This window comes from Anser cygnoides, chromosome 14 (genome assembly GCF_040182565.1).
Source record: "Anser cygnoides isolate HZ-2024a breed goose chromosome 14, Taihu_goose_T2T_genome, whole genome shotgun sequence".
Taxonomy (NCBI): Eukaryota; Metazoa; Chordata; class Aves; order Anseriformes; family Anatidae; genus Anser; species Anser cygnoides.
The window spans coordinates 11340736-11366845 of record NC_089886.1 but is presented as its reverse complement, the minus strand read 5'-3'; the positions used below and the strand labels follow the sequence as shown (position 1 = coordinate 11366845).

General features: G+C 43.9%; 1 protein-coding gene across 2 annotated transcripts in view; it reads right to left on the bottom strand.

Moving 5' to 3' along the window:
* Positions 1-25905, bottom strand: part of PFDN1 (prefoldin subunit 1) — a 31820-nt gene extending 5915 nt beyond the window's left edge. The window contains exons 1-4 of one of the 2 annotated variants that reach the window (XM_048051516.2): positions 25641-25905; positions 25317-25483; positions 17394-17563; positions 10692-10775 (exon numbers count right to left, since the gene is read on the bottom strand). In XM_048051516.2, the coding sequence (XP_047907473.1) occupies positions 17431-17563; positions 25317-25483; positions 25641-25673 (333 nt within the window). In that variant the 5' untranslated portion in view covers positions 25674-25905 and the 3' untranslated portion in view covers positions 10692-10775; positions 17394-17430. Of the gene's footprint in view, positions 1-10690; positions 10776-17393; positions 17564-25316; positions 25484-25640 lie in introns of those variants that run through there. The other variant, XM_048051515.2, reaches the window with a different exon arrangement.
* Positions 25906-26110: the final 205 nt, after the last annotated feature.

Sequence of the window (26110 nt, the reverse complement as noted above, 5' to 3'; positions counted from 1 at the left end):
CCTGTCACAGGTAACCTGCTGCCAGCACGCTCCCCGATCAGCTCTGCGCTATTTGCTCTCAGCAGCTGCTGCGGAAATAATAGATTTAATGCAAATAAACCTGCAGGTCACAGCCCCGAAGAACAACAGGAGCTCTGGTTAACAGACATAGCTGGTGACCTTCTGACACTGCGTGAACTTCCCACCTCCACTGGTGTTGCATCACGCTGCAAGAAACCAAGCCTTTGTTGAGAGACACAATGACACATCCAGGCTGTGCATTCCTGGCAGATTAAAGAGCCAGCATCCACAAATTCCACAGCAAGAAAAAGCTATTATTCAGCTCCTCACGGACTGGATTTAGATGATCAAGGCCATGTATTCCCACAACGCTGTGATTTAGACACCTCTGTCTTCAGAGTCTGTCAGCGCTGGCCGCACCAGCACACCTTCTAAGCCTTGTCCGGGGTGGGTAATTCAGTGCAGTGTTCCAAGGCAGGCGCGCTCAGCTCCGAAAGACAGCACAGCACTTCTGTTCTCAGCAAGAAACCAATACATAGCAGCCAAACTCTACTCGCCTTGCATAATGCCTAGCGCTCACATGTGAATTCCCTTTTTCAAACAGTGGCTTATCATTCAATTCCTATTCCTTTTGCTCTTTAAATTCTACTTTTTTCTCTTCACCTCAGCAACAAAAAAACAAAACTGTTTCCACCCCTGGCCTGCAAACACAAATGTGAAGTGCATGAACCCAAACAAAAATGTCTCCATGGAAATTTAAGGATCTGGTATTGGAACATGCCTCCTCATTTCAGGTTGAAAAAGAAAAGAAAAAAAAAACTTTTCTGCAATGCCTAACTTGTGAGGATGAAACGAGTTGGCAGGTTCCTTTCTAGAGAAGACCTCCCTGTGGCCTGCAGCACGCTCAGCTGCTGGCATGCCGCTCCCGTGCTCAGAAGGCTGTTGTGGAGGAATGCCACAGAGTCTTCAGGCATGATGCAGTGCTTCAAATAGGAGCCTTGATATAACTCATCTTGTGACAGTCTCAGTAAACCTGCTAGCCTAAAGTTTCTGTATCTCCCAAAGTTAACCCAGGTCATTTTTGGCATTCCTCAAGGGCTCTGTGTGTGCACTCTTTGGGAAAGTGATAAGTAGATCCCCAGACAGCGCTGGGTGCACATGCTCATCTGTAGAGGGATCTTCCCAAGAGGGAAGAGAGCTGCGCTGCCAGCACAAGGGGGGCCAGGCAGCGGCAGCAGCACATCTCTCTTACTCAAGGGCCACTGCTGCTGCTAGGATGGTTGGAATCACCCAAATACCGCCCGCCAGAGAACAGCACGCTGAGCCACCACCACATGCTGTGGCACGTCAGATATTTTGGTCAGCCTCAAATCACTGAAGATGGCGTGCCTAAGACGTGCACTTTGTTTAATGTCATTTCCATTTGAAACTCAGAAATGGTAAAGAGGCAGACGTGCTAAACAGCAGCCAGCTATTCCTGCTTTGGGAGAAACTACCATCCAGTGGGCACCACCGACAGGGCTGGGTGGGTGAGTCCCACGCCCTGCTGGGTCCACCCAGCACCGCTCCTCACCCAGCGCAGCACATGTACACATTGGGAATTACACACTACAGCAACCACCAAATATTTAGATACTCTTCAAGACTTTCCAAGCACGGTTATTGCTCTCAGGAAGTTGCCTACAGTTTGCTCAAGAGCGAACTGCAATAGGAAGGGAGTACAGCTAGTTTCTGATGACAGCTGCTGACAGAAGCACGATGATGCCATTCACCTAGGAGGAGAAGTGATGATTCACATCCCTGGGTTTTCCCTTAGCCACTCATTCCAGAAGGCAATGGGGACTTTTGGTCACTTCAAAGCCATCTGGATTACAATTGAGAGCAGAGGCTGTCCCAGGGAGAAAGGAGACCTAGCATAACAAGTGTACCTGCCAACTCCGGAGGATCTTTAGGAGCTCCTGCCTAAAGAACTGCTGGTGCAAATCTGCCTTCATCATGTACTGATCCTACCTACAGCACTACCAGAAGGGCTTCCAACATCATTATTATAGTGCTTTGAGACAATGAGGAACATACTCTGAAAAAAACTAGTTTGGAAAAGCATTCGCTACTTTCCAGACATGGTACTAAGGAGGCAACCCTTCGAGAGACGATGGGGCAAAGTAACGGGCAGGAGAACACACCTGCAGAGCAGTCTCTCTGTACCAAAGCCCCAGTCCATGTTGGAGCATGCTTCACATTAACTGTCATGTCAGCCACATGACAGCGTATTAATTAGAGGTGGAGACACGTGCTTTCCACAAATGGGAAGTGACAGATTGTTCCAGTGAACTTCTGCACCCTAGCCTGACGTTTACTACAAAAGAAAGCTAACTGGGAACATTTCAGTAGGTGGCAGCAAGAAATACATTATCAACTCAGAAGACTCCCTTTAGGATACGTCTTCTTGGAAAAGTTACCCATTTAGAGCAGAGTTTCAGAGGCACGTTGTTTCAAGCCCAATGCAATACGCCTGACCAGACTCATGACAGCAGAGTCAGGTCAAATACAGAGAATTTAGGGAGGCAAAACTTACCCAGATTCTGAAAATCCCCACTTTCTGCACGGAAATGTCCCTCACCAAACTGCCTCTTGCAAAATGTGCTAAGTTCCTTAATTTTGTGCTTGGGTTTCCATACTCCTGCAGAGTCAGTATGGCTGATCAGAGCATCTCCTAGCACTGTGACTTTTGTAAAATCAAGCCATATCTTTCATCCAGATCTTACAGCTCAGGCCAAATGAGGCCATTTTTTGGCATAAAATTACTTCTGCAAATTTCAAAGACTCAGAGAGCAACAAGAAGATGTAAACTCCCAACTAACCCTCATCCCCTCGCCCAGCCAACCTGGACACCCTTGGACTTGTCTGCCTCACAGACGGAGCGGGCACTGCCACATCCCCACTAGGAATACATTTTCAGGCAGATCACAAAAGTAAACCAGGCAGTGGCACAGGGCCAGCAGGAAGTCGTGACAACCTCCCTGCGTACCCAGCAAGCAAGGTGTGGTTTTCCAAAGCTGACTCAGGGCTGGGTCAGGTCTCTCACACGTAGGAGCACGCTTTCCAAATAATGGCTTCCTGTCCTCCCCAGGCAAGACGGGGGGGATGGGGGTGCCAGATACAGATAATCCCCCTCCCCAGAGCCACAGAATTGCCTGGTACAAAGGACAGCAAGGAGTGACTGCATGGGCCTGGTGACTCAGGCAAGTGCAGCGGCACTGGTTTTGTGACTAACTATTACTCACACGAAGAGGAATTCGGAGGGACCCACATCCAGCTATCCTCATTGCTTTGGATACTTCCGCAGCCGTAAGTACAAAGGAAAGCTTTGACAATGAATCAGACCCTGATTTAAAACGACAAAGAAAGACTTATCTATCAATTTTGTGTTCAAATGATTTCAGTGTATTCATAACAGCAGTTTAACGCTAATCAGAGGAAACAAGCGATTTTCAGACCCAGATGACTAAATGTAGGCTCCTGGATGGACAAACCATTTAGACAGAAGAAGGTTTATTTTTCTATTAATGCGTAATGTTCTTCACTTTCCCCTGAATTACAAAGAAATGCTAGTGTATTGGCAAATTTTACTTTGAAAAGCTTTTTCCGTTAGTTTTTTTTGTCAGAGCAAAACCAAAAATCCTAAACTTCTAGGATGAACGTATTTTGAAAGCATCTCTATAAGTAGGCTCTGAAGGATTTAAAAGTAAACAATCAACATTCATGTTCATTATTCTCCTGCTTTTAAAATCTACAATTATCCACCTAAAATTAAAGGAGGGGGTGGGAGGGAGGAGTTGCCAAATTCCAGTTCGCCCTTGTTGAGGCCTTTGCCCTCTCAGCCACTTTGTGTGCTTAATCTGCAAGCTGTAGTGCAGTGGAGAGTAACAAATAATCACTAATTAACTAGTTCCTTGCAAAAACTGTGGAGTTTGAAAAGGTTTCGCTGTGAGTCATTGCTCCAAATGAAAAATCCAGCCCTGTGAATGTGTATCACACACGTTATTTTAGAAATACAAGTCACTCTTCACAAGAATATGGTGAGATGTTGAGCTTTCATAAGCCATCCCACGTCTAAACCAGTGGAAGATCCTTTCAGAGAGCTGGGAATTCCCTCTCAAATGTGATGATTTTCTGCTTCTATATCTGAAAGGTTACTACTTAGCATTGTGCAACCAGTGACTTGTGCACTAATTAACATAGTACAAGCTTAAGTATGTTCTGCTTTGAAAATTGCTTATTTGATCTTCATCTAACAAACGTAACATAGGAATCAGGTCCAGTGTTAAAAAAAAAAAAAAAAAAAAAAGAATACACCTTCTTTCTTGCAATTACCAGAGTGTTTGTTCCCATGTAAAGCCGAAGGATGCTAACTGCAAACAATTCACTTACATTTGTCTGGGATGAGAGTGAAATTAGGTGATCTGGATAAAAGAAAAACAGCATAAAGCACACGTGAATTAGGCTGGAAGAAAATGATCCTCGTACTGTTTTCACTTTCCACAAATGACTGCAAGATCAAATGTGTGCTTTAAACAATTAAGTCATCACTCAGATTCATCCATGGCCTCAAGAGCAAGAAACAAGTATACTATTTGTACTATCACCAGCAGAAGCAGTTTAGGGGACAGCAACAATTAGTGGAGCATCAGCTATGCCCAAGTATTTACCTTAACTTTGTATGGTCCCAGCCCAGAGGGCTTCTCCATAAAAAAAGGCTTTGTCCCTGGAGCGTTAGCTAGCTCTGTGTCCATTACACTCTCAACCTTTTCACCTTATTATTATTTTAAGGCCTGTTTTACTCATTGCTCCAAGTATTTCCCCTTTCAAAACTGGAAAAGAGAATGCAGATTCTCCTCCTGCTCTGTAAATGTAAAGGCCTGGATGTCAACAGCCAGCAAGGTCAAGGTGAACTGTATTTCCCAGAAACATCACCAAGCCCAAAAGTCAGCACCCAAAACAAAATGGCCCAGATACATGCTGCCTGGGCCATCCAACGCCTGGTGAGGCTCTGCTGCTCATTTATTATATACCAACCTCCACAATTTGCAGAGCTCCCACAGCTTCCTCCTAGAAGATCTATGCAAGCCCAAATGTTAATCATACACATTTAATTCACTTCTATACTGCCTGTCCAATACCATCAGGTGCCCAGCCTCCCTATACAGCAAGCAGAGGGAGAAGATAATGTGTAGGAATAAGTGACCCTCTGAAAGCATTTCTTTTTCTCTTGTCTGTGGTGAGCATCTGGACTCAAGGCCTCCTGACAGCCAGGGAAAGCTAATGAAACTCCAAGGTGCGATTCAGGGACAAGAGGAGAAGATAGGACCACTCCGAACTCCCAGGCACCAAACGCTGTAAAGTTTGATAAGAGGAACGGGGCGGGGGGGCAACAAATTCAATATCTTCCAGGACAAACAGCTTAAGAAAATAAAAATCGGATCTGCTCCACAGCAATGCCCCAAAATAGCAAACCACTTGTGCTAGGGAAATTTTGTATGTTTGCAAACTACAACTGCAGCTGAGCTCCCAGTTTGCACGGACGTGGTGCGCAAACCGTGCCAGGGACAGTTCCGGCTTGGCTCCTGTATGAAGCAACGGTGATAAAAGCATGCCAAACTTCCTTAAAGCAGATGAGGCCATAAAGCCAAATGCACTGACACCAGGTCAGGGTTTGACCTCTTCTATACACACACTTAGGGTTGTCCTTAGAAGTCAGGGACTGTTTCTGTGACAACGTATGTTTAAATCATGTCCTAGGTACATGCATGTATGCCAGCAGTGAAATGAGAGAAAAATATACTCATCCAAAGTAAAATCTGCTCTAGGCTAAAGCACAGAGGGCCAATTCTTGAAGTTTCTCTCCAAAGCAAACAGGACCATTCCTATTTAGTTAAAAAGCCCACCACATGCTCCTGGGCACTGGCCTATCCCATGCCAACCACGAGGATGAGAGCCGCTGTGCTGCAAATCCCAGGAAGAAATTGGTCTAACCTGGGAAGGGCCTAACAATTGCTACCATCTGATGGCTGCATAGTGGTCTGCAAAATGTACCATAAATCTTGTTTTCACATCTTTAAAGCTACCCTCAGAATTGGCCTCCACGTTGTCAGCTTTAGTATAAAAAAAAACAAAGGACCGTCCAGAGAATTGCTTTAGGAGTAAATGTAAGACACTTGGCCATTTGGAGCAAGTCCATCCCCGCCATACATGCTCAGGGAAGAAGAGGCACCAGCTCCCAGACTCCGGCATTTGTCCCCAGCCACACCTTGCCCACTTAAATCTCTGTTCCCCCAAGGCACAAAAACATCAGCATGGCAGCCAGCAGAGACACCCTGCACCGCTCGCTGAGAAAAGGAGCGCTGCCGTTATGCCCCGGGGCTGCAGCAAGGCCATCTTAAAGCTCCCAGAGAACAAGACTAGAGAAGGGGCCGCCCAGCACTAGCAAGGTGGCATCCAGGCCGCGCTGGGGAAGAATCGTTGTTAACTCTGACATCTGATCACCGAACAGCACTGTAATTCAGTGACATTTTGACTTTACCAGGAAACAGCCCTACAAAACCATCCAAGCATTTACATGAGAAGCATCGTGGTGTTTGAGAGCAGAATATTTTTTCTTCATCATGAACAAGAGCAAAAAAGTTCTGTGTGTGGGATGAGACAACTGGACACGGCATCGTAGGGATCAAAGGAAGAATTTCTGAATCAGAGATCTAGCACTTGGGTGTACCTTTTACCTCTATATTTTCAACTTCAGACAGACAAAGAAGAAACCAACTTTAGCTCCACAGCATTAAATATTCAGTCTCCATACACACGTGTAAAAAAATTGCATGGGAAACAGGCACACAACAATATTACGGTCAGAGCTTTAAAACCGATATCCAATTCCACAAAAAAGCTGCAGGTTGCTGTTGCCCTTTGCATGAAGGAGCTAAATTCAGTGACACACAGTCAAAGCTGCCCAGCACAGCCTCCCCCTTATTTGTTATTTTTAGAAATTTAGTCTGACAACGCCTGACAACTAAACATGCTCAATATAGCAGGAGAGAGGGGGATTATCAGATATTATCAGAGAAAACGCACAGCAATAATCACTTTCTCCACCCCTAATGAAGAATCAATTTTCCATGTCTTTATAATATCAGAGTTTGTTCTTTTTAAAATGCCACATTTAAAAACAGAATCCATCTAGCCCTACAATGGAAACGGATAACATTTCCTGAAACAAAGCATTGTTCCACCCCTCACATATCATGTTTCCTTAAAAACAAGGGAAGAAAAACATTACTTGGTTTTTCTCTTAATACTGCACAAACATTGCTGAGCTAAAAAGAGTCTGTGCTCATCCCTTTAGAATGCTTTCAAAATAGATTTAGCACATACCCCTTGTACTGTGAAACACAACAAGAATTTGATATTATCAGGGCTGGAAAAAACCAATCGCTATGGCTAAGCAGAAAGCTTCCCATGCGAGTGCATGAGTCTATGCCATCAATCTCTGCAAGATCCAAGGCTTTTGGAAGCTTCGCTGGCATAGCCTTTAGGCAAGCATGTGCATTTTGCAAGCAAGCCTAGGCAGTTTATTTAGATTCCGAAGGATTATACAAAAGCTGTGAAGTTAAGTTTGCTAAATGAATATATACGCACACATTCATACCTTACCTTGAAGGAAAAGGGGAAAGCTACCCTGCTTTTTTCTGCAGATTAACTGACAGACTACACGTTTACCCCTTGTTTGTACACATCTATACCTCTATGGGCATTTTCAGAGACACGGTGACACAGTTCCCCTCACAAAGTACACTGAGCACATATTCCAGCAAAGTCTCTTAAGTCTTTTTTCACAGCTCTATACAAAGACAGTTTGGGTTCTCCCTGCTGCTTTGCTGTGCAAGGAGCTGCAGGAAGGACCAAACCAGCAGTATCACACTCATCTGTGATGCTGCCATAAAAGAGACAATGCAACACTTGAACAGCAGAGAAACCCAGCAAAAAGGAATAAGGTAAAGAGAGTAACTTCAGTCATTGATTGCAGTAGAAAACATCTGAAGAAAGAGAAGGAAAGCTTTCAAACCAAAGGCAAAACCCTTTTCTGTCTTCATTTTGACAACTGTGAATGTCACAAAACCCAGCTCACGTCTCTGAAGCAGATTAAAGCACATGTTTTCATAAACGGCCAGTACTTAGGAGTTCTCCTTACTACACAGCTGGACAGATTTATAGAAGAGCTTAGCTGTGAGCTGAGATTTCTGTGCTGTGCTCCTCCAGAAACAGAACCCAGCTAGCGGTGACAGCATTTCTGACATTCAGGTTTGTATGAAAAATGCATGTTTCACAACACCTTGGCAATAGCTCTACAATCACAGTGCATAATTACCTCAAGCTCACACTACAAGAGTAACCGGGTCAGCTACACTGTGTGGATACCAGAGGATTACTCTGGCCAGCTGCATTCAACCATGCAAAGTGAGCTATGTGAGTGATAAGGTAATTAACAATATAAAAAATAAACTTAAGCTTTAAAATCTTTCCAGTTTTAATAACTGATGGAGCGATGTTTTAATCTGGTTATCTTGGTCTGATATTTATTTTACAATGATGTAGTGGAAGCACAAGGTCACAAAGTTTCACATTCTTTCCTGCTTCTGTCACAACTTGTTTTCAGGACAGCAAAATCCCCTACTCCTGTGATAAGCACTCTCTTAACTTGGACTCAGGTATTTCCCCTGAAATCTTAGTTTCCAGCAGCTGTCACTTTTATCCTCTTCCTGAGGGAATCCCAAGTCTAAGGAATATCCTTTACACAAACGTGCCAGACAGCTGGAAACAGTAGTTAAAAGATGGATTTGATGAAGGACAGCAATCTGAGCCCTACTATCTATGGTTAAACAGAAAACAAACCAAAACAATCCATGCAGCAACCACCTTCACTCTCCCTATCACCTTTTGAGAGGGTCACTGTTGCTGGGAACTGCAATTCAGTGACCATAACCAGAGACCTGAGGCAACAGAGAGCTACAATGTAGGAAAAACACATCTGCGTAGCAACCATCTCTGAGGCTGCACATAAGAACGACAAAGGTTGTAATTTGGGGAGAACTCCATCCATTCTAAAGTCAGCGATCTGAAAGTTCAGGAGGTAAGATCATTCCCCACCAGGAACAGGAAGAAACTGAGATGCACAGCTGAAGGGGAAAGAAGCCAAAACTGTCAAGCACACTCCACTCAGTTCCAAATGCAGGCATGCTGCTATGAAGTTCTCCAACTTCACTTGCAGAGCTGGTTTTGTTCAAAGCCACTGGTGTCTGGAATGGTTCCAGATTAGTCAGGATACAATCACTTTTATCACGTAAGCACATAAAGGACTGTGCCTTGTATGCATTAATGTGACCTGACATACATGGCTTATCCATGGAGTACTTGTTTTCCCTGTGTAGAAAAGGTTCTGGCCACCAGAAACGCAAAATCCCTTAATATCTACCACAAAAAACACAACAGGCAACACGGCATGCGGTGACATGTTTGCCATACATCTCCCGAGACAAGCTTAGTTTTAAGAAGAAATTTAAAAAATATAATTTCACTTTTGCTGTAATATAAGTAGGAGACAACGGAGACAGAACTGCACAGTCCTGTTTGAGTACCTACTGCCTATTGCTGCTTGCCCCTACTTACCTGGTCTGCACACTCACCTTCTTCAAAACACTAACAGATTAGACAAGCAGCTTAACTCAAATCAGTCTTTGCTTTCTGTCATTCCCCAAAAGCTAAGGAACGGAGTTTTTACATTAATTCTATTTTAGGGGCAACAAGAAAAAAAATAACGTTGGCCTTGGAAAAGAACGGTCTGAAGCCCTTCTCCAAAGAAGTGTAAACTGAACTTGTAGCCACTAGAAGATACTCAAGATTCACTAGATAACTTGTTCAAACAGCTGGAACTTGTGCAGACACTACTTTATATATCCCAGATATTCTTCTCTGCCTTAGGAACACCAAAGTGCTCTGACCACATCATAAAAACTAGGTCCCATCTTCCCTAGCATCCAGTCTTCAACAGCAGCCACAAGTAGATGCCTAGGGAAGAGTGTAAGAAAAGGGCAGGCATACACGGTACTTCCTCCTAATACTTTCCCAGCCTCCGGACATATTTAGCTCACAGACTTCCTGAGCAGGATGCAATTTCTACATATTTGGTAATGCTCAAAGGATTTCCCTTCCTTGAATTTCAGCAATTATCCTAAACCAATGTAAACTTCTAATATCCACAGCACTGGCAAAGAGTTTCATATCACCTATCTGCTGCAAATAACCACGTAAATATCCTCTAGCTAGTTTTAAACATAACTCCTACTAATTTCATTTGAAACCCTCACCTCCAGTTTGCATATCAGGACACAGAGTGAACAATCAACTTTATCTGCTTTTTCTGTATAAAGTTTGTATGAAGTTTTCTGTATGAGTTTGTAGACATATCAAAGAAACCAAGTGATACGAATTATTGTAGGTTACTTATTAACAGCTCCTTGTTCCCCCCCAGTTATGATCCTTGAGAATGAACAGTTCTAGATAGAAACAAGCAATGTAACAGATCGAATTTTGTTGACCTTGAATATTCTACTTTCATCATCTTTACTTGCCAGAAACTTACCTCTAATTCCTTAATTTTCTCTTCTGCTATTCTCTGTTTTTCTAAGAGTTGATTATGAATCACTCCTTTAGACTGAAGAATAAACCTACAAGTGGAAAAACAGATAAACAAATGTTGGATTATTTTTTTTTACACATCTAACTATTGTACACCTAGCTGTGAACCAAGTTAAACTGCAGTAACCTCTGCAAAGTATTCACATTCTCAACCTGCATGTTCTGTACAGAGACAGAAGAAACAACCATGATAGACTGCCCAAAAGGTTCAAAAAAATCAGGTGCAGAACAGTGGTAATCAGCTACTAAAAATGACAGTTATTTAATAACCCCAAATAAAAATCTTCACTGTTAAATTAATAGACTCCAGATTTTCTTTCCGTTCATCAACCCTACAATACTTACCAACCTTCTACCTTCATAATAGATCTTAACATTTGAAAAATACATACAGCATACCATTGAAACACCAACCCATTGGGCAAACATGATGCGAGCAGTCAGACATGACAACCTGATCTGGTGGGTGGCATCCCTGCCTATGGCAGGAGGGTTGGAACTGGATGATCTTCAAGGTCCCTTCCAACCCAAGCCACTCTATGTTTCTATGATTCTGCGACTGCAACAACTGCCATGTCACCGGGCTGGCCTTTAAGGTTTGCTCACTGATCTCAGCCATTATTCTGGAGGAAGGAAATGGATGGACACAGATCACCCTCTACAATTCAACGTCCCTGAATACTTTGAAAGCAGTTTTTGCATACAACTAGCAATGGGAGTCTTTCTTTCTTACAAAGTATCAATCACAGACATTTTCACCAATGACAGTCTTATATGTAATAGCATAGAAATATAATCAAGGAGGCCTCTTTCATCAGCTAAAAGCCATACATCACCATTTTAGTGCTTGCAAGCTAAATGAACTGTACCATAAAAACAAAGCTTTCTACAAGGCAAGGTGCTTTCACCAGAAACAAAGAGACATGGTTTGCCTGTCTTCACTTGAACTTTTGCAGCTCCTACTGCTCAGGGCTTAGCTTTAACATGTACCCTCACTGAACTCCAAATTCCCATGTTTTCTAAATTCAGAGCGTTTTTCTACAGGGTTGGAAATGGTTGTTTAACTGCTGTTTCAGCCACTAGTGTCTATTTGTTCTGCATTTTAATTGGCAAAGGGATTTGAAAGATGCATCTGTAACATCTCTGTCACAGTGTTCTGTTGGACAGCACGCAAAAGCTGCCTGACTTGCTCAGAAGAACCAACAGCACCCAAAGCACCTCTCAAGCACGTGGCACTGGCATCGGCAAAGAAGTAAAGGACAACTAAGTCCAGACAAATTTTAGGAACCCTCTATGGTTGCCTTTTCTCCTTCCAGACATAAAGAATGTACAAGCTGGAGATCAGCCCCTTCCCTACTTAGAAAGTCCCTCAGGGGATTTAGGAGGAGCCTCCATGTGTCATACCAATGAGGTCAAGGTCTCCCCCCAGCAGTGCTGGGTGTTTGGGTCAATGTCATCTTGCCAGGTGACACGAGCTCATGCCTGAACAGTTAACGTGAACAGCTTTAGACACTGCAAAATCAGAATGCATTCCTTGTCTACTACAGAAGAGTCTGCGATCATTTGGTAGCGCCATCTCCCACAACAAATGATATTATTAATGGGTTTGCTCAGAGCCTCGACAATGTTCTTTGAATATAAATGGTACCTGCTGCTTGGCTTGAAAAACAGACTACTCTGCATCAGCACCACAACAGCGAAAAAGAGAACTGCCTGTCACATCCATTCCTGAAATGCCTGAGAGCAGGACTGTGGTTAGGTACAACACGTTGTAAATTAAAACTCAAGATGGGCAAAGAAGAAGGGAATACCTCCTCATCAGCTTCCCCGAACTGTAGAGCAGTATCAGCAGTCTTAGTTCCAGTGAAGTCTCCAGCCTAACTAACAAATTTAACTGATACAGCTTGATCAATTTTCCTCATGCTGCAGCTGGGAAGATCTCTGAAGGGCTACGTGACACTGAAGTGATCCCTGCAGGCTTACAAAGGTTACAGGCACTTTGAACAAACGAGCGGCTGACTTCACTCCTGTGCTACAAATGTCAACAGCAGTCATCTGGGAAAATAACCTCCCTCCCACCCTCCTGCAACGCTCTGACAGACTTGCAACAGCAAATTAAAATTGGATGGCTGAAGTTAGCACTGGCGAGACCCAAGCGGGCAGCTGGACACAAATACTACTCCAATTTTACTGAGCCATAAAATAGTGGACTGGAACCTGTGTCAGTTCACGAGCTGGCTCAGAAGCAGACCAAAAGTCTCAGACAGGAGCATCCTTCAAAAGGTTGTCATCAGTTGCAGTTCAAGTCACGCATTTTAATTTCCTGCCCCAAGACCCTCAAGCCCTCAACCTAACGCTTACAGGCAGTGCACCACAAGCTGTCAAAGGCCACATTTTCAAAGTGGAAGCTATAAAGCCACATGCACAGGTAACTATTTAAATCCGTGGCTTCACTTTCCAACATTGTATGGACTCAAAGAGCTCATCAGTGTTTTAGCTTCGAGCTTGGAATACACACATGATGAAGATCTCAGCTGAAGTTTTTACCAAAGGAAATACGGGGGCTTACAGCAGCAATCGGAAAAACACAGTACTTGTCCTGATCTTTAGGTAAGAAGTACCACAGGGCACTTGTAATAAACCAGAGTTTAAGTTTAACCTGGATTTCACTATTCTGGTTACTCTGACTAAAACACCAACTTGACCATTTTTTTCTCACCAACCCAGAAAAATAAGGCACAATCACTGTTGCGCTGTTCTGTAAGATTTGGTTATTTATGCATTTTTAAACTCATGAAAGGACCACGGGAGGCTTTAAGAATTTAGCTCTTCCTGAGGTTGTGAACAAGCCTTTCAAACACAGTAACTTCAGGTACCCACTGGAGGCATGCCACCACTCAAGAACGTCCTCCACGGACCATCCCACAACAAGTCCATCGTAAGAGGCTCCAAGCTCTCAGAGCTTGTACCCTGATTTGGGATGACTTTTAAGTACGGATAGTCCACAGAAGACAAGCAGCAAAAATCTTCCAGGCAACAGTGGTCACTTGTGCCCTCCTACAGAAACGAAGCTTTTCTCGCTTAGACACAGACAGAAGCTTCACAGCACACACCAAACGGGCCTGCTGAACATGACACGTACAATATCAAACCTGAAATGATGACTCAGAATAAAGCGTTCAACAACATAGCAAATTAATTGCAAAGCTTGACAACAACCATCTCCACATGTTTCACTGTTGTTAAATAATACCAAGAATATCTGGGTCATAAGGGACAGATTCACCAAGTCTCATTTGGTCACTCATTTTAAAGGGAACGGCTAGTAACAGAGCAGAATATGTTCTACTCCAGATACTTCGCGATATATCCAGCACCCACACAGAGAAGTAAAAGCCCAAAAACCAAACAATGAAAAGCAGAGAAGAAAGTTATGGACTGGGGTCCTCGAGGACAGCCGTATTCAGCCAGATCTGGGCAGCCAACGCGAACAGCTCTGTAACACAGTGAAGTATTTTTGAACTGGCTGTATCTACGTGATCTGGTATCCCAGTGATTACTGGTTGTTAAAGAGCAATGCATGGAACAAAAATAGAGCACAAGGGAACTGAAAGAGAAACCTCACTCTAAATATTCCCTCTTGCTTCTATTTTCTTTCCTAGAGTCCTCTGCTAGCTCCACATCAGGCTTTTTGTTTCTCTAAGCCACAGCAAGTAATTTATAACACTATGGGACTAGATGCTTGTTTCCCTCTGAAGAAATCTCTCACCCTTCCCAGTTTAAAATCTCTGGATATGGAGTCCCACTTGTTAGTGTTTATGCAGCACTCCCTCACACCCTGGCCAAAATGGCCTTTGGGGTCTAGTTACACAGGTCAGCAATGCTGTTAGCTTCATCTGTCTGCTCCTTTGTGTCACACGTACACACCCACAAAGTGATGTTCATAGGGTGTAAGTAATTCCATAACTCAGTTTGTTTGCACCAAAATGTACTGTTTATTTGACTTTAAAACATAACATTAGATATTGAAATATTCATCCCCTAATGAATGAGGTTATGGAGATGTTTGTTCAGCACAAGCCAGCCTTTACTATGACATACAAGTTATTAAAGTTGTTAAAGGTGGAGTAACAGCAATGCTCATAGTGAAGATTTTCCATTAAGAACCCCTACTTTCAATTACTTGCAACTACAACCTTCAACCCATATGTCTGAAACTTTTGGTGTCGGGCATCTGTCCCAGATGCAAGCACTCTCTCCTCTTCATATTTTGCCTAGGTAACACAATTCGGGTGTTTAAGTGAGGAAAGAACAGGACGGCCTGTGGGTGCAAGAGGCAGTCGTCCCCCGGGAGCCACGTTAAGGACCTGCAGGGCTGGCACTAACATTTTGCTCAGGAAATCACTCCAGTGGCCACGGTCTGAGCATTCAACTGCCCTGCACATGTCAGCCCCGCACTGGGGCTCAGGCCAAGTAGCACGAGGGCAGAGCCCCAGCACCAGCAGGGAAGGAGCAACACGGCAGGCTGCAAAGCTCCTCGTCCTGCTTTGGTCTGCTGCGCTCACTGCAGAACCTGCGTGGGGCACCAGGGTAAACACAGCTTTTCCACTGCCTCGTATTGATATATATCCCTACACCTCATTTTGGAGAGGCGCAGTTTGACGGGTAGGAAAGCTCCAGTTACTATTTTGCCAGAATAACAATGAATGACACAACTAGAAGTCCATTCATTCTGGTTTCCAGCTCCCAGAAAGGGCCATTACAACTTCAGCTTTACAGTTCCCATTGAATTTGGAAAACACTATGCAGAAACTTGCTACCATACAGAAAAAAACTTGCAACTTTGTACAAAGCTGTAATATTAACATGTTTCTTGTACTTCTAAAGGAAACTAACATGACACCTTGCAACACTGCACAGCTGCTTGTAGGTAGAATCCTGCTCCTTGAAACCAAGCCTTTTCATTAGGCTGCTCCATGTGAAAAGTTGGGCTAAGCCCAGTCATGCCCTTGTCTATTTAAAGACGCTTTTTAATTCTGAACTTGCACTGCTGTTCAAGCTTTGAGCACACTCAGTAGGAGATTAATGCATTTTAAGTACTGTTCAAAGCCAATGAAAGAGAGGCTTCCAATGAGCTGATCCCAAGCAATCTAGCTTGATTGAACAGGAACTGGCTGTTCACAACTGCGAGCACCCAGAAGTCCCATTTTACTCTCCCAGGGTCTGCTTACGTTACTATAAATGATTCCCCATGCAGTTCATAACAGGCATTGCTTAGACCACAGCAAATTCCAGTTTTAGTCATCCTAGATGAATTACCCAGTTCCAAATCAGACAAGCAAGCAAATTCAAAAACAGAAAGCCATGACTAATTATAGTCGGTGCTGCCACCCTTCACGTCTAAGGGCTTCACATTTTTCAGTCTGATTTGAATTTCCCATTCAACAGATCAGAATCCTTAAGTAGCTTCTGAACAGGCTCACTTGGAACATACCAGCTGAAGCTTTTCCTACGTTTGCTTTTATTTCAATGCTCAGTTGTCTCACTAGGTCACTTAATACGGCTAAAATGCAACTATCCCCCTTCCCCTCGCCAAAGTGGCACGTAACATAAAGCAAAACAAATGCCACAGCTTATATTGGGAGGATTGTATACGAACACATTCTAGAAGCAGCAGCTTAGGGTTCACTGCTGCACCCGGAGAGACGTACATGCACCAGGTCCCAGGAGACACCTGGGAGAGAGACGCAGCAGAAGCATGCTAGCGGAATCGCAGGCAGGCAGCGGTACCTGCGCGAACTCAGCCTGACAGCACGGGAACACACAGAGCCGGGATTAGCAGCACTGGCAGCAGCCCAAAGGCACTCTTACGTAGGCCACAAGAAGCGTAACTTTTACTCAGATGAACATTTGTAAGCCGTAAACCTATTTGCTTTAAGGAGCTAAAGGAAAACAAAAATGCCACGCTGTTGGTTTTCCTCTAAACTCCCCGCAGTCTGACTCAACACACATCTTGTGCAGCTGAGGGGCAGCGGCTTTTGTTCTGCACCTCAGGCCGTGTTTACATTGACTTTTCACTTTTTTTTTGGGGGGGGGGGAGGAGGGGGAAGGGGAGGAAAAATGTGTCAATAGCTACAGCGTATTACATTACCTCAAATGAAGATAGTAACATAGCTCATAAACAGCAGTTTCTGCATTGCCAGACACTTAACTAGATGGTAGAATTATACCATTGTTCATACTTGGTTCTTTAAAAAAAAAAAAAAAAAGGAATATACCTCTAAGTGTGGATTAAATATAGCACAACCAAAAATAATAAAATACTACCGTGGTCAGCTTTTAAAGGACAACATCCATTCTTTCTGAATGCTCATTCAAGATAAATGGAATTTTAAAAAAATGACTCCTCTTAATTATACAGGAATGAGTAACATCTGAATTCAAACCACGTGTGGAAAACAGCACAAGTATGACTGCAGTTCATGATGGTAAAAGCTCCATGAATAGTTTTTCCTCACTATATCTCTAGTTTAGTAATTTTATCTTCTACTTTTGTTTTATAGTAAGTTTTATAGTAAGTTTTAGTATGTAGCGAAGACGACCTGTAGCTTGTTTAAGCAAAGGAAACTCAAACGAGTACAACGTACCTAATAACATATGCACTTCAAATCGATTTTTTGCAGTTTATTTTGTACCAAATTTGAAAGTTGCAAGCTGCAGTAAACAGAAGCCATTCCCTCCAACAACAGGATGTCCGCATCCACTTCTAAGGCATCCAGTATTTTCAACAATGTCCCAAATTTCTAAGGAAGAACAGCTAAAACAAACAAAAAACAGCAAATGAATAGGCACTTAGGAAAACAGAAGCAAGCAAAAGTTAGCTTGAACACAAACATCTTAGTCAACCAATTCTAAAGACATTTCTATTAAAAAAAAAAAGAAAAGTTTTTCTATTGGTAAAACTTCAGTGATCAGAAAGATGAATTCTGTAGTGGTACATGAAGTGACATGGAAACACCGCTGCACTCTGCAAACTTATATTTACACTACTCAACAGCAGCCCTTCACTAAGAACCTATATAGGAAAGCCAACAAAATCAGGACACATCTCTTTTGAAAGACAAATCCATCCCCAGATGCAAGAAAAAAAAATGCTTTGTCTCTCCTCCTGGGCACACAAAATCAGAAGTGAGAATACAGACATAAAAGGATCCTCCTTTTGAAATGCTAGAGTGAGAATGAAGGCCCAGCTATCCATTTATGGTTCTTCAATAACACAGCCTTCACTCCTGCATACCACAAATCCTGCTATAAAAATCAACAGAACATCAAAGAAACCAATACAGCAAACAGCACAGAAGTAGATGCACGATAACTGTTTCAGTCAAAAGACCTATTTCTAGATGCTAAATTTAAATTAGCTAGCACTAAAACAATCACACTACAGCTTCCTAATCACTAAAAACAAAACGTTTTAGAATTAGCATTTGTGGACCGAAAAGGATGGATGTTATGTTGTTTTGGAAAATCATTCCTTCCCAGTATGTATGGTTTTGGTTGTTTTTTGTTTGTTTGTTTTGTTTTTTGTTTGTTTGTTTGCTTTCCCCTCAATTTTTATTATTTTAAACTGGCTGAAACATTCTGTCAACTCAGCAAATAGTTCTGGAGAAAACAAAAATAAAAATTCAAGATAGTAGTTGCAGAATTCCTGAGTTAAGCACTTTGGTTCTTGCATCTCTGCGTTATAGTTATGTAAAATATAACCACATCCCACAGCATTGGAGTCCTCATATTTCACTTCACTCTTTCAGAGTAGGGGACATCAATTTAATCTTCCTGCTTTCAGATTTTGAACAAGAGCAGGCAGCTAGTTCAAAGGATGCTCAGACCTAGATTTATCATTTGTATTAAGATTGTTCCAAATCAATTTTATGCAGTATATTTAAATCTGCATATCAGACTGGGAACAGGCTCTGGGAATCTCCACCCACCAGCCCTAGGGCTGGTGTCAGGCTAGCTTGTCACACGCCACGGTGGTACCACATCTGCAATAGCATTCCCAGGCACCACACGGATACAACAGGGACTCTTCCAGTACCTCTTTGGTCCACTAATTTGGCCATTTTCATCTGCCACAGGAAAGCACAATTTAAATCCCTGTGCTAAAGCAGGGAAACAGATCTGTATTCTGAAAGAAATGCTTTAACGCTGAGCATTTCCCACAGGGACTCTAACCCTTGATTTCAAAATTTCCTGTGGGGAATGGGGGAAAAGGCTCAAAATACAGTACTTGAAATCCAGTCAATGTCAAAACAAGCAGAAGTTCTTTGCCGTTACAAAATACGAAACTGACATTTTAAGTGCAAAAATAAGATAGCCATCTTCCATAATTTTTGCAGTCATTTGGCACAGCAAGCTACAAAAGCAGGCATTTGGATAATGCCTTTAATAATACGCTTTAACTTTTGGTTAACCCTGCAGTGGTCAAGCAGTTGGACTCGATGTTCTTTGTAGGTCCTTTCCAACTGAACTATTCTATTCCCCAAAATATTTAATACTTGTATAGAATTCTTCCAAAGACAGCCCTGCAGCATTGAAGCAATGAATTTGTTGCATTTAACAAGAGATCCCGGATTTCCCCTTTTTGGAGGCTGGGACAAAACAAAGGTGCCTTACTATGGTCTTTGCTCCCCACAACATACGACATCCAAACCGCTGAAGTGCAGGACTTCTTGAAAGCTCTGGCACCTGTACTGTAACACATTAGATACGTTATAACACAACGCCTCTGGATCACAGCAGATCAAACCTCCTCTTCCATCTAGAACGGCATTCTGCACAAGTAGTCTGTCTTGGTTCTGACTCTTATCTTCTAAATTGAGATTTTATCTCCTTTACATTTACCCAGGTAGCTCTTTCCTCTGTAGGAAACCCTGTCGAGGTAACAGGTAGGGAAAATACTACGGAAAAAGAAGATACAAATGGAACAGATTTGTCTGAATATCATACTCAAAGACCCAACACAAATGTACTCCTAAAGAGTTAGGTATTTCCAGGCAAGGGAGACAAACATCAAGTAAAAACCGCATCCCCTCGTTCACTAACCTTCTATCACAATGCTCATGGAGTAGGTAGGGGAGTACAACCAAGAGGTTCTGAGCAAGGCTGAGAAAAGCAGCTATTTTTTAAGCTAGCCATTATTTATATTTTAAGACTATTTTCTTCTGTTGCTTATACATTTGACAAACACTGACTTATCTGATGTGTCCATTCTACGCCAGTTCTCTGTCAAAGCTGGGTTTTTTTTTGTTGTTTTTTTTTTTAAATGCAGCTATTTCCTGGAATTAAGCAGATAAGCATTTTGCATGCAAGCTATGAAAATCTTTTCTTCTCTAAAGTTTCAGTGTTTCATGGAGCATTATATAGAGCAGCAGGGCAGGAGAGCTGTAACTAGACCACAATATCCAGAAGATTACAAGTGAGCAGCCCAGGGCAGTAGGAGTAAGATCAAGAACAAAGTGGGGGAACAAGGAAGAAGAACATCTTTGAGACACCAAAAGATGCCAAGCTGGCAAGGGAACCATCAGAACAAGCTCCCTTTCTGATCTTGAAGCAGAATCCAGCAGTCTAAACTCCCAGGATCCCTCTACCACCAGCAGTTAACTGAGAACCACTGATACCAATGGTATTCTTCTCTCACATTACTGACTCTACTTAGACTTACTGTGGAAAATGAAACCTTGACTTTTTCAACAGCAAGATCACAGAATCACAGAATTGTAGGGGTTGGAAGGGACCTCAAGAGATCACTGGGTCCAACCCCCCTGCCAAAGCAGGTTCCCTAGAGCAGGTTGCCCAGATAGGCCTCCAGATGGGTCTCGAATATCTCCAGAGAAGGAGATTCCACAGCCTCCCTGGGCAGCCTGTTCCAGTGCTCCGTCACCCTCACCGTGAAGAAGTTCTTTCGCCTGTTGGTGCGGAACTTCCTGTGATCCATTTTGTGGCCATTGCCCCTTGTCCTGTCCCCACAAACCACGGAAAAGAGGTTGGCCAAATCCCTCTGTCTCCCATACCTCAGGTATTTATAAACATTGATGAGATCCCCTCTCAGTCTTCTCTTCTCCAGGCCGAACAGACCCAGGTCTCTCAGCCCTTTCTCATAGGGGAGATGCTCCAGGCCCCGTATCATCTTTGTGGCCCTCTGCTGGACTCTTTCCAGGAGATCCCTGTCTCTTTTGTACCGGGGAGCCCAGAACTGGACACAGTACTCCAGGTGAGGCCTGGCCGGGACAGAGTAGAGGGGGAGGATCACCTCCCTTGACCTGCTGGCCATGCTCCTTTTAATGCACGCCAGGATCCCGTTGGCCCTCTTGGCCACCAGGGCACACTGCTGGCTCATGGCCAACCTGTCGTCCACCAGGACCCCCAGGTCCTTCTCTGCAGAGCTCCTCTCCAGCAGCTCACCCCCCAGCCTGTACTGATACATGCGGTTGTTCCTTCCCAGGTGCAGGACTCTACGCTTGCTCTTGTTAAGCCTCATTTGGTTTCTTCCTGCCCAGCTCTCCAGCCTGTCCAGGTCTCGCTAAATGGCAGCACAGCCTTCTGGCGTGTCGGCCATTCCTCCCAGCTTTGTGTCATCGGTGTACGTGCTAAGGGTGGACACTATTCCCTCATCAAGGTTGTCGATGAAGATGTTGCACAAGATAAGCAAAATTTAAATTTATAATCTATGTATTGGCCAGAGGCTGATAGCAACATGCTTGTCATGGGATTCATTTAAGTATTACAGCACCCATCAGCTTCTCAGCAGCTGGGCTTCAGTGCTGAGCTCTGGACAAAGCCTTATCTGAAGAGATGGGCAACAGAGAGCCACTCAGATTTCACAGACTGACCTATAGTTAGTAACCGAACCATAAAGATTAAGCCTTGCATGTCCTTCAGTTCTTCGTGAGTTTTTGGAGTGTGAGTGGGCAGCACAGTACAGCTACCATATTCTGCGGTGATCTGTGCTGGTAAAATCAAATACCAATCCCATCCACAGAACAACAGAAAAACAACAACAACAAAATCAGCCTTGTCATGTCTCCTTTAGAAACAAAACCAAGTATCATGCTAAAAACAGGAATGCATTTAAATCCCACAAATGATCAAGAACGTTTAATCCTCCCTCAGCTTTCACTTGCGGATGGTTCCACCAAAAATCTAAGTCACTTTTAAAAGAAACAATGAAAACTATAGCATTACAGCTGTTCCCGTAAAATAGTGTACTCACGGAAAACCTGGAATATAAAGTTGTGCTGCAGTATTTGCTTGATTTTTACTCTCTTGCACTTTATTTTTAAGTGTATTTCTAAAACAAATGAGAGAACACTGATGACAAAGCAATGTCAAACCAAAACTGAACATCTATTTTGGCATGGCATGAAAAACTGAAGTGCTCTCCTCACTGTGCCTAACATAAGCCCTTGACATTTTTCTTCTCTAAATAAGAATCTTGTGCAGGTTAATAGTTAAAGAACGTAAAGGGAAAGGTCTGAATATTCAGACAGGATTCTGAAACTTAAACTTTCAGCATAGTTCTCAAAGCAGTATGATGATATCAGTTCACAAATAGCTTAAGCAGAAGTCCAGCACAGCAGTAGTTGTCTCAGGCTACGTAACAAGCCTTTCGAAAGAGTATGAAGTAAGAGAATTGAAATGTATTTGGCACAATGCCACTACTCAGATGATATCCTAGCCTCATAGATATGTACAGTACACAGCAATTCATCATCTCATACTATGTGGCACTGACATTTCTTGTGTTGAAACAAAAATAGCTATAGTAAAAGTAAATCAAGCACCACATGTGGAGGCCAGTAAGGCTTGTGCATGTTATACACGCTGCAATTATAACTAAATAAAACCAAAAACGAACTCGCCCACACAAGTTTTGGAACAACAAGTGGACTTTCACATTCACTAGTGGTGCAGGAAAAGCCTCTCAGAACGGAAGCAGGCTCAAGCTCTGGGTTCAGAGAACCGAAACCACACAACTACTGTCCAAGTAGTGCAGAAGCAAATACAGAACTAGGCAGACTTCTTCCCAGGATGCATCACATCACTACCGTTCCTCAAACCTTCCACTTTCACTGGAGTAGTTTATTCTATAGAAGTGTATGTACTACCCCCACGCACACAGCACATATCACCACAGCTGAAGAAAAAAAAAATCAGAAGTCAGATTCTAAGCAGCAGTTTAAGTGGGTTAAAGAAGAGAAGAAGAAGGTAGGAAAAAAAAAAAAGTGAAGTAAAACAAGAAAAAAAAGTTGAGTGCAGGAACAGAAGCACCAAACCTACTTTCAAGAATTTAGCTATTCAAGGAAGCTGTCAGAAGAGCTCCAATTATCAGAGCTGATACTGACACCAACACCAATCTTTTCTGGATAACTGAAATCGACTACAGTTCTAACATTATTTACAGAAAACATCTATGCCTCTTTCGGTCACATGAGATAATGCTAAACTGTGCAAAACAAATCACAGGTGTTGAAGACATCATCAGCACCCAAAGGTGTGTAAAATCCCATATCCGTACAAGCAAATTAAGCCAACAAGGTGTTTTTTGTGTGTTTTTGTTTGTTTTGTTTTGTTTGTGTCTTTGAAGTCTCCAATTTCACTCCATAGAACACAGATTACACAAACAAAACAACTGTAATGACCACTTCCTTTGGAATATAAATGGCCAGACTGCCCTTGGATTTTAATTCCTGCTCAAGCACAGCTTTAGCCAACTTTTCCAAGTGCCCAGATTTCAGCAAGAAATTTTCTATGATGGGATGGAGTGGGCTCCAGGAAGAGCCTTGTGTCCCTGGTGTGAGTTCATCGCGTTAGCGAGTGACACAGAGCATACCAAAACACAACTACCAATTCACAAGGCAGACTTCAGCCCCGTGGCCAGAATAGGCTGAGCTGACATAAATACTGCATCAGGCTGAAGAAGGGGAAGAAAAAAAAGTATATAAATAACTTATTTACTAAGTAGTATTGCGAGCAGAGTACTCTCTTAATCTGTATTTACATAATGACTACCACAACAAAATCCATTAAAAGTTCAGGCTTTAAATAAATACTTTCATAACACAAACCATATTTTTCTGGTGGCACTTCTACAATCCTCCAGGATCAGAAAGCCATCTAGCAGGGTCTAAACTACCTTATCTGGTCATTGAAAGGTAAGCAAGAGAAAATTCCCAAAAAGACTGTCACTCCAGCAGCTGCTGCACACAGAGAAAACATAAGTGGTTTAGGGGACAAAGAAGTTAAGTGTCTCTTACTGATAAGCTGGCAGCAGAAAGCAGGACAATGCATTTCAGCTAGCAAGGAAACACCATCTCGTTCACAAGCAACATTACTTTGCAGTAAAGATTGATACACTCATGCTTTTAAGGAATCTTGAAGTATTTCTCCCTATTGAAGAAGTATTCTCTGCTTTCAGATTTTAAAAAAGCTCCTAAAAAAAAAAAAAAGTTGACAACTCCTGCATTATCTACCCTCAGTCTGTCGTCTGTGACGAAAACGAACAGCCTCCAGTCTGACCAGGTTGCACCAGTCACCTTCTGCAAGAGACCAAAATCTATTTCCTTTCAAGGTCACTACTATCTCCACACAAACCCCAAATTTAGTTCATCTACATGGAAACATTTATTTACTGGGAGCCCTACCGCTCAGTGAGTAAGCATGCATTCCAGATCTAAAACCAGTTTGTGTGGACTTCTACAAGAGCCTGCTGAAGTCAAGCAGAGGTGCATCATCAATGTTAATCAAAACATATTACTTCTAGCTTAAGGTGTTTCTTTTGACAACCATCCAACAAACGAAAGTAGTTTTTCATGGGTGCACTGGGACTACCCATGCTCGCTTTCAGGGTTTAAATCCGGACAACGCCAGCCAGATCCACGCGCTGACATGACACTGCGAAGAGCTCTCCTGCAGACGAACACGTGTGTCAGCCAAGGCCTGAGCACATCAGCTGCACACGGGTGCTTTTCAAGGAGTCTGATGTAAATTACATCCGGAACAATCGCAGCTGGACAGACTTGTGAGAGCCCCCCCATGCTGCTCACAAACGCAGCTTGTCGTTAGAACTTTGTTTTGCTAATTGAGATTATAAAATTCAAAGTCATGGCAAATGAGACCATCATGGACAGCAGCAGAGCCAGCAAACAAACGCAAGTAGAAGTACAAGTGGAACTTAACAGTCCTTCTTAAAGGCATGTAGTAGCACACCCCAACTGACCAAACCCAGTAAGCTTCACTGTACTCCCAGAAAGACTGACGGAATCCTGAGGGAAGGGAAGGCTGCGAGAAAGCTGACATAAGCTTCCTAACAAGAAGAACCCTCTCCCAGAGACAGCAGCCCAGGGGCCTTTTACGTACAGAGGCCAAGCAGATCTCCTCATCCACCGGGCTGCAACCGCCGCCTCGCTTGCCTACAGAAAAAAGGCACGCACAAGCGATTTGCCAGCGGCGTGGAGGAGCACGGTGACCAGGCCTCCCGCACCTGCGCCACGGGCAGGGCCGCTACTCACATTCTGCCCACGCCCTCGTACATGCGGGTCTCGTCCACCAGCATCATGATCTCCGTGTCGGTGAGGTGCGCGTGCTTCTTCGTCTTGCTCAGCTGCTCGATCTGGATGTCGGCCAGCTTCACCTTCTGCTGCGTGTCTATCACCTTGGCCTGGAGCTCCGTGAAAGCCTGGGGGGGGAGAGAAGAGCAACCACAAGGAAAGGCTGAGGCGGCCGGGCCGGGGACTGCGGGGGGTATAAGGGGCCAGGAGGGAAGCGCTGCCCCACGCGGGCGGCCCGAGGCGGCCGGCAGGGCTCCGCAGGGCTCCGCAGGGCTCCCCCGTTACCTTCTTCAGCTCCAGGTCCACGGGCGCCGCCATCTTCCCCTCGCTCGGCGCCTGCGCGGGGGGAGGAGAGGAGGTGGAAGGGGGAGAGGAGAGGAGAGGGGGGGAGAGGAGAGGGATGGAGGAGAACAGGACTCGAAGGGACAGGAGAGCGGTCGGGAGCCGCGGCTGGAGCCGGCAATGGGGACAGCGAACGGCGAGCAGCTCGGGGTAGCGCCCGGCTGCGGGGCGGCTGCCTCCGGGGCAGCGCAGGCAGGGCGTGAGGCGCTCGCCGTGCTGCACGGCTCGTCGCTGGCAGAGGAAGGGGGGGTCCCTGAGCCCAGAAACTGCAGGGACAGGTCAAAAAGCTGTACCCGTAGCTAAAGCCAGAGGCAGGCCGATGCTGGCGTGCAAAAGCAGGCTTCTTGCCCGCAGAAGCAGGGCTGCTGCTGCAGGGAGGGGACAGGATGGGTCTGGGGTGTCCTGCGCCAGAA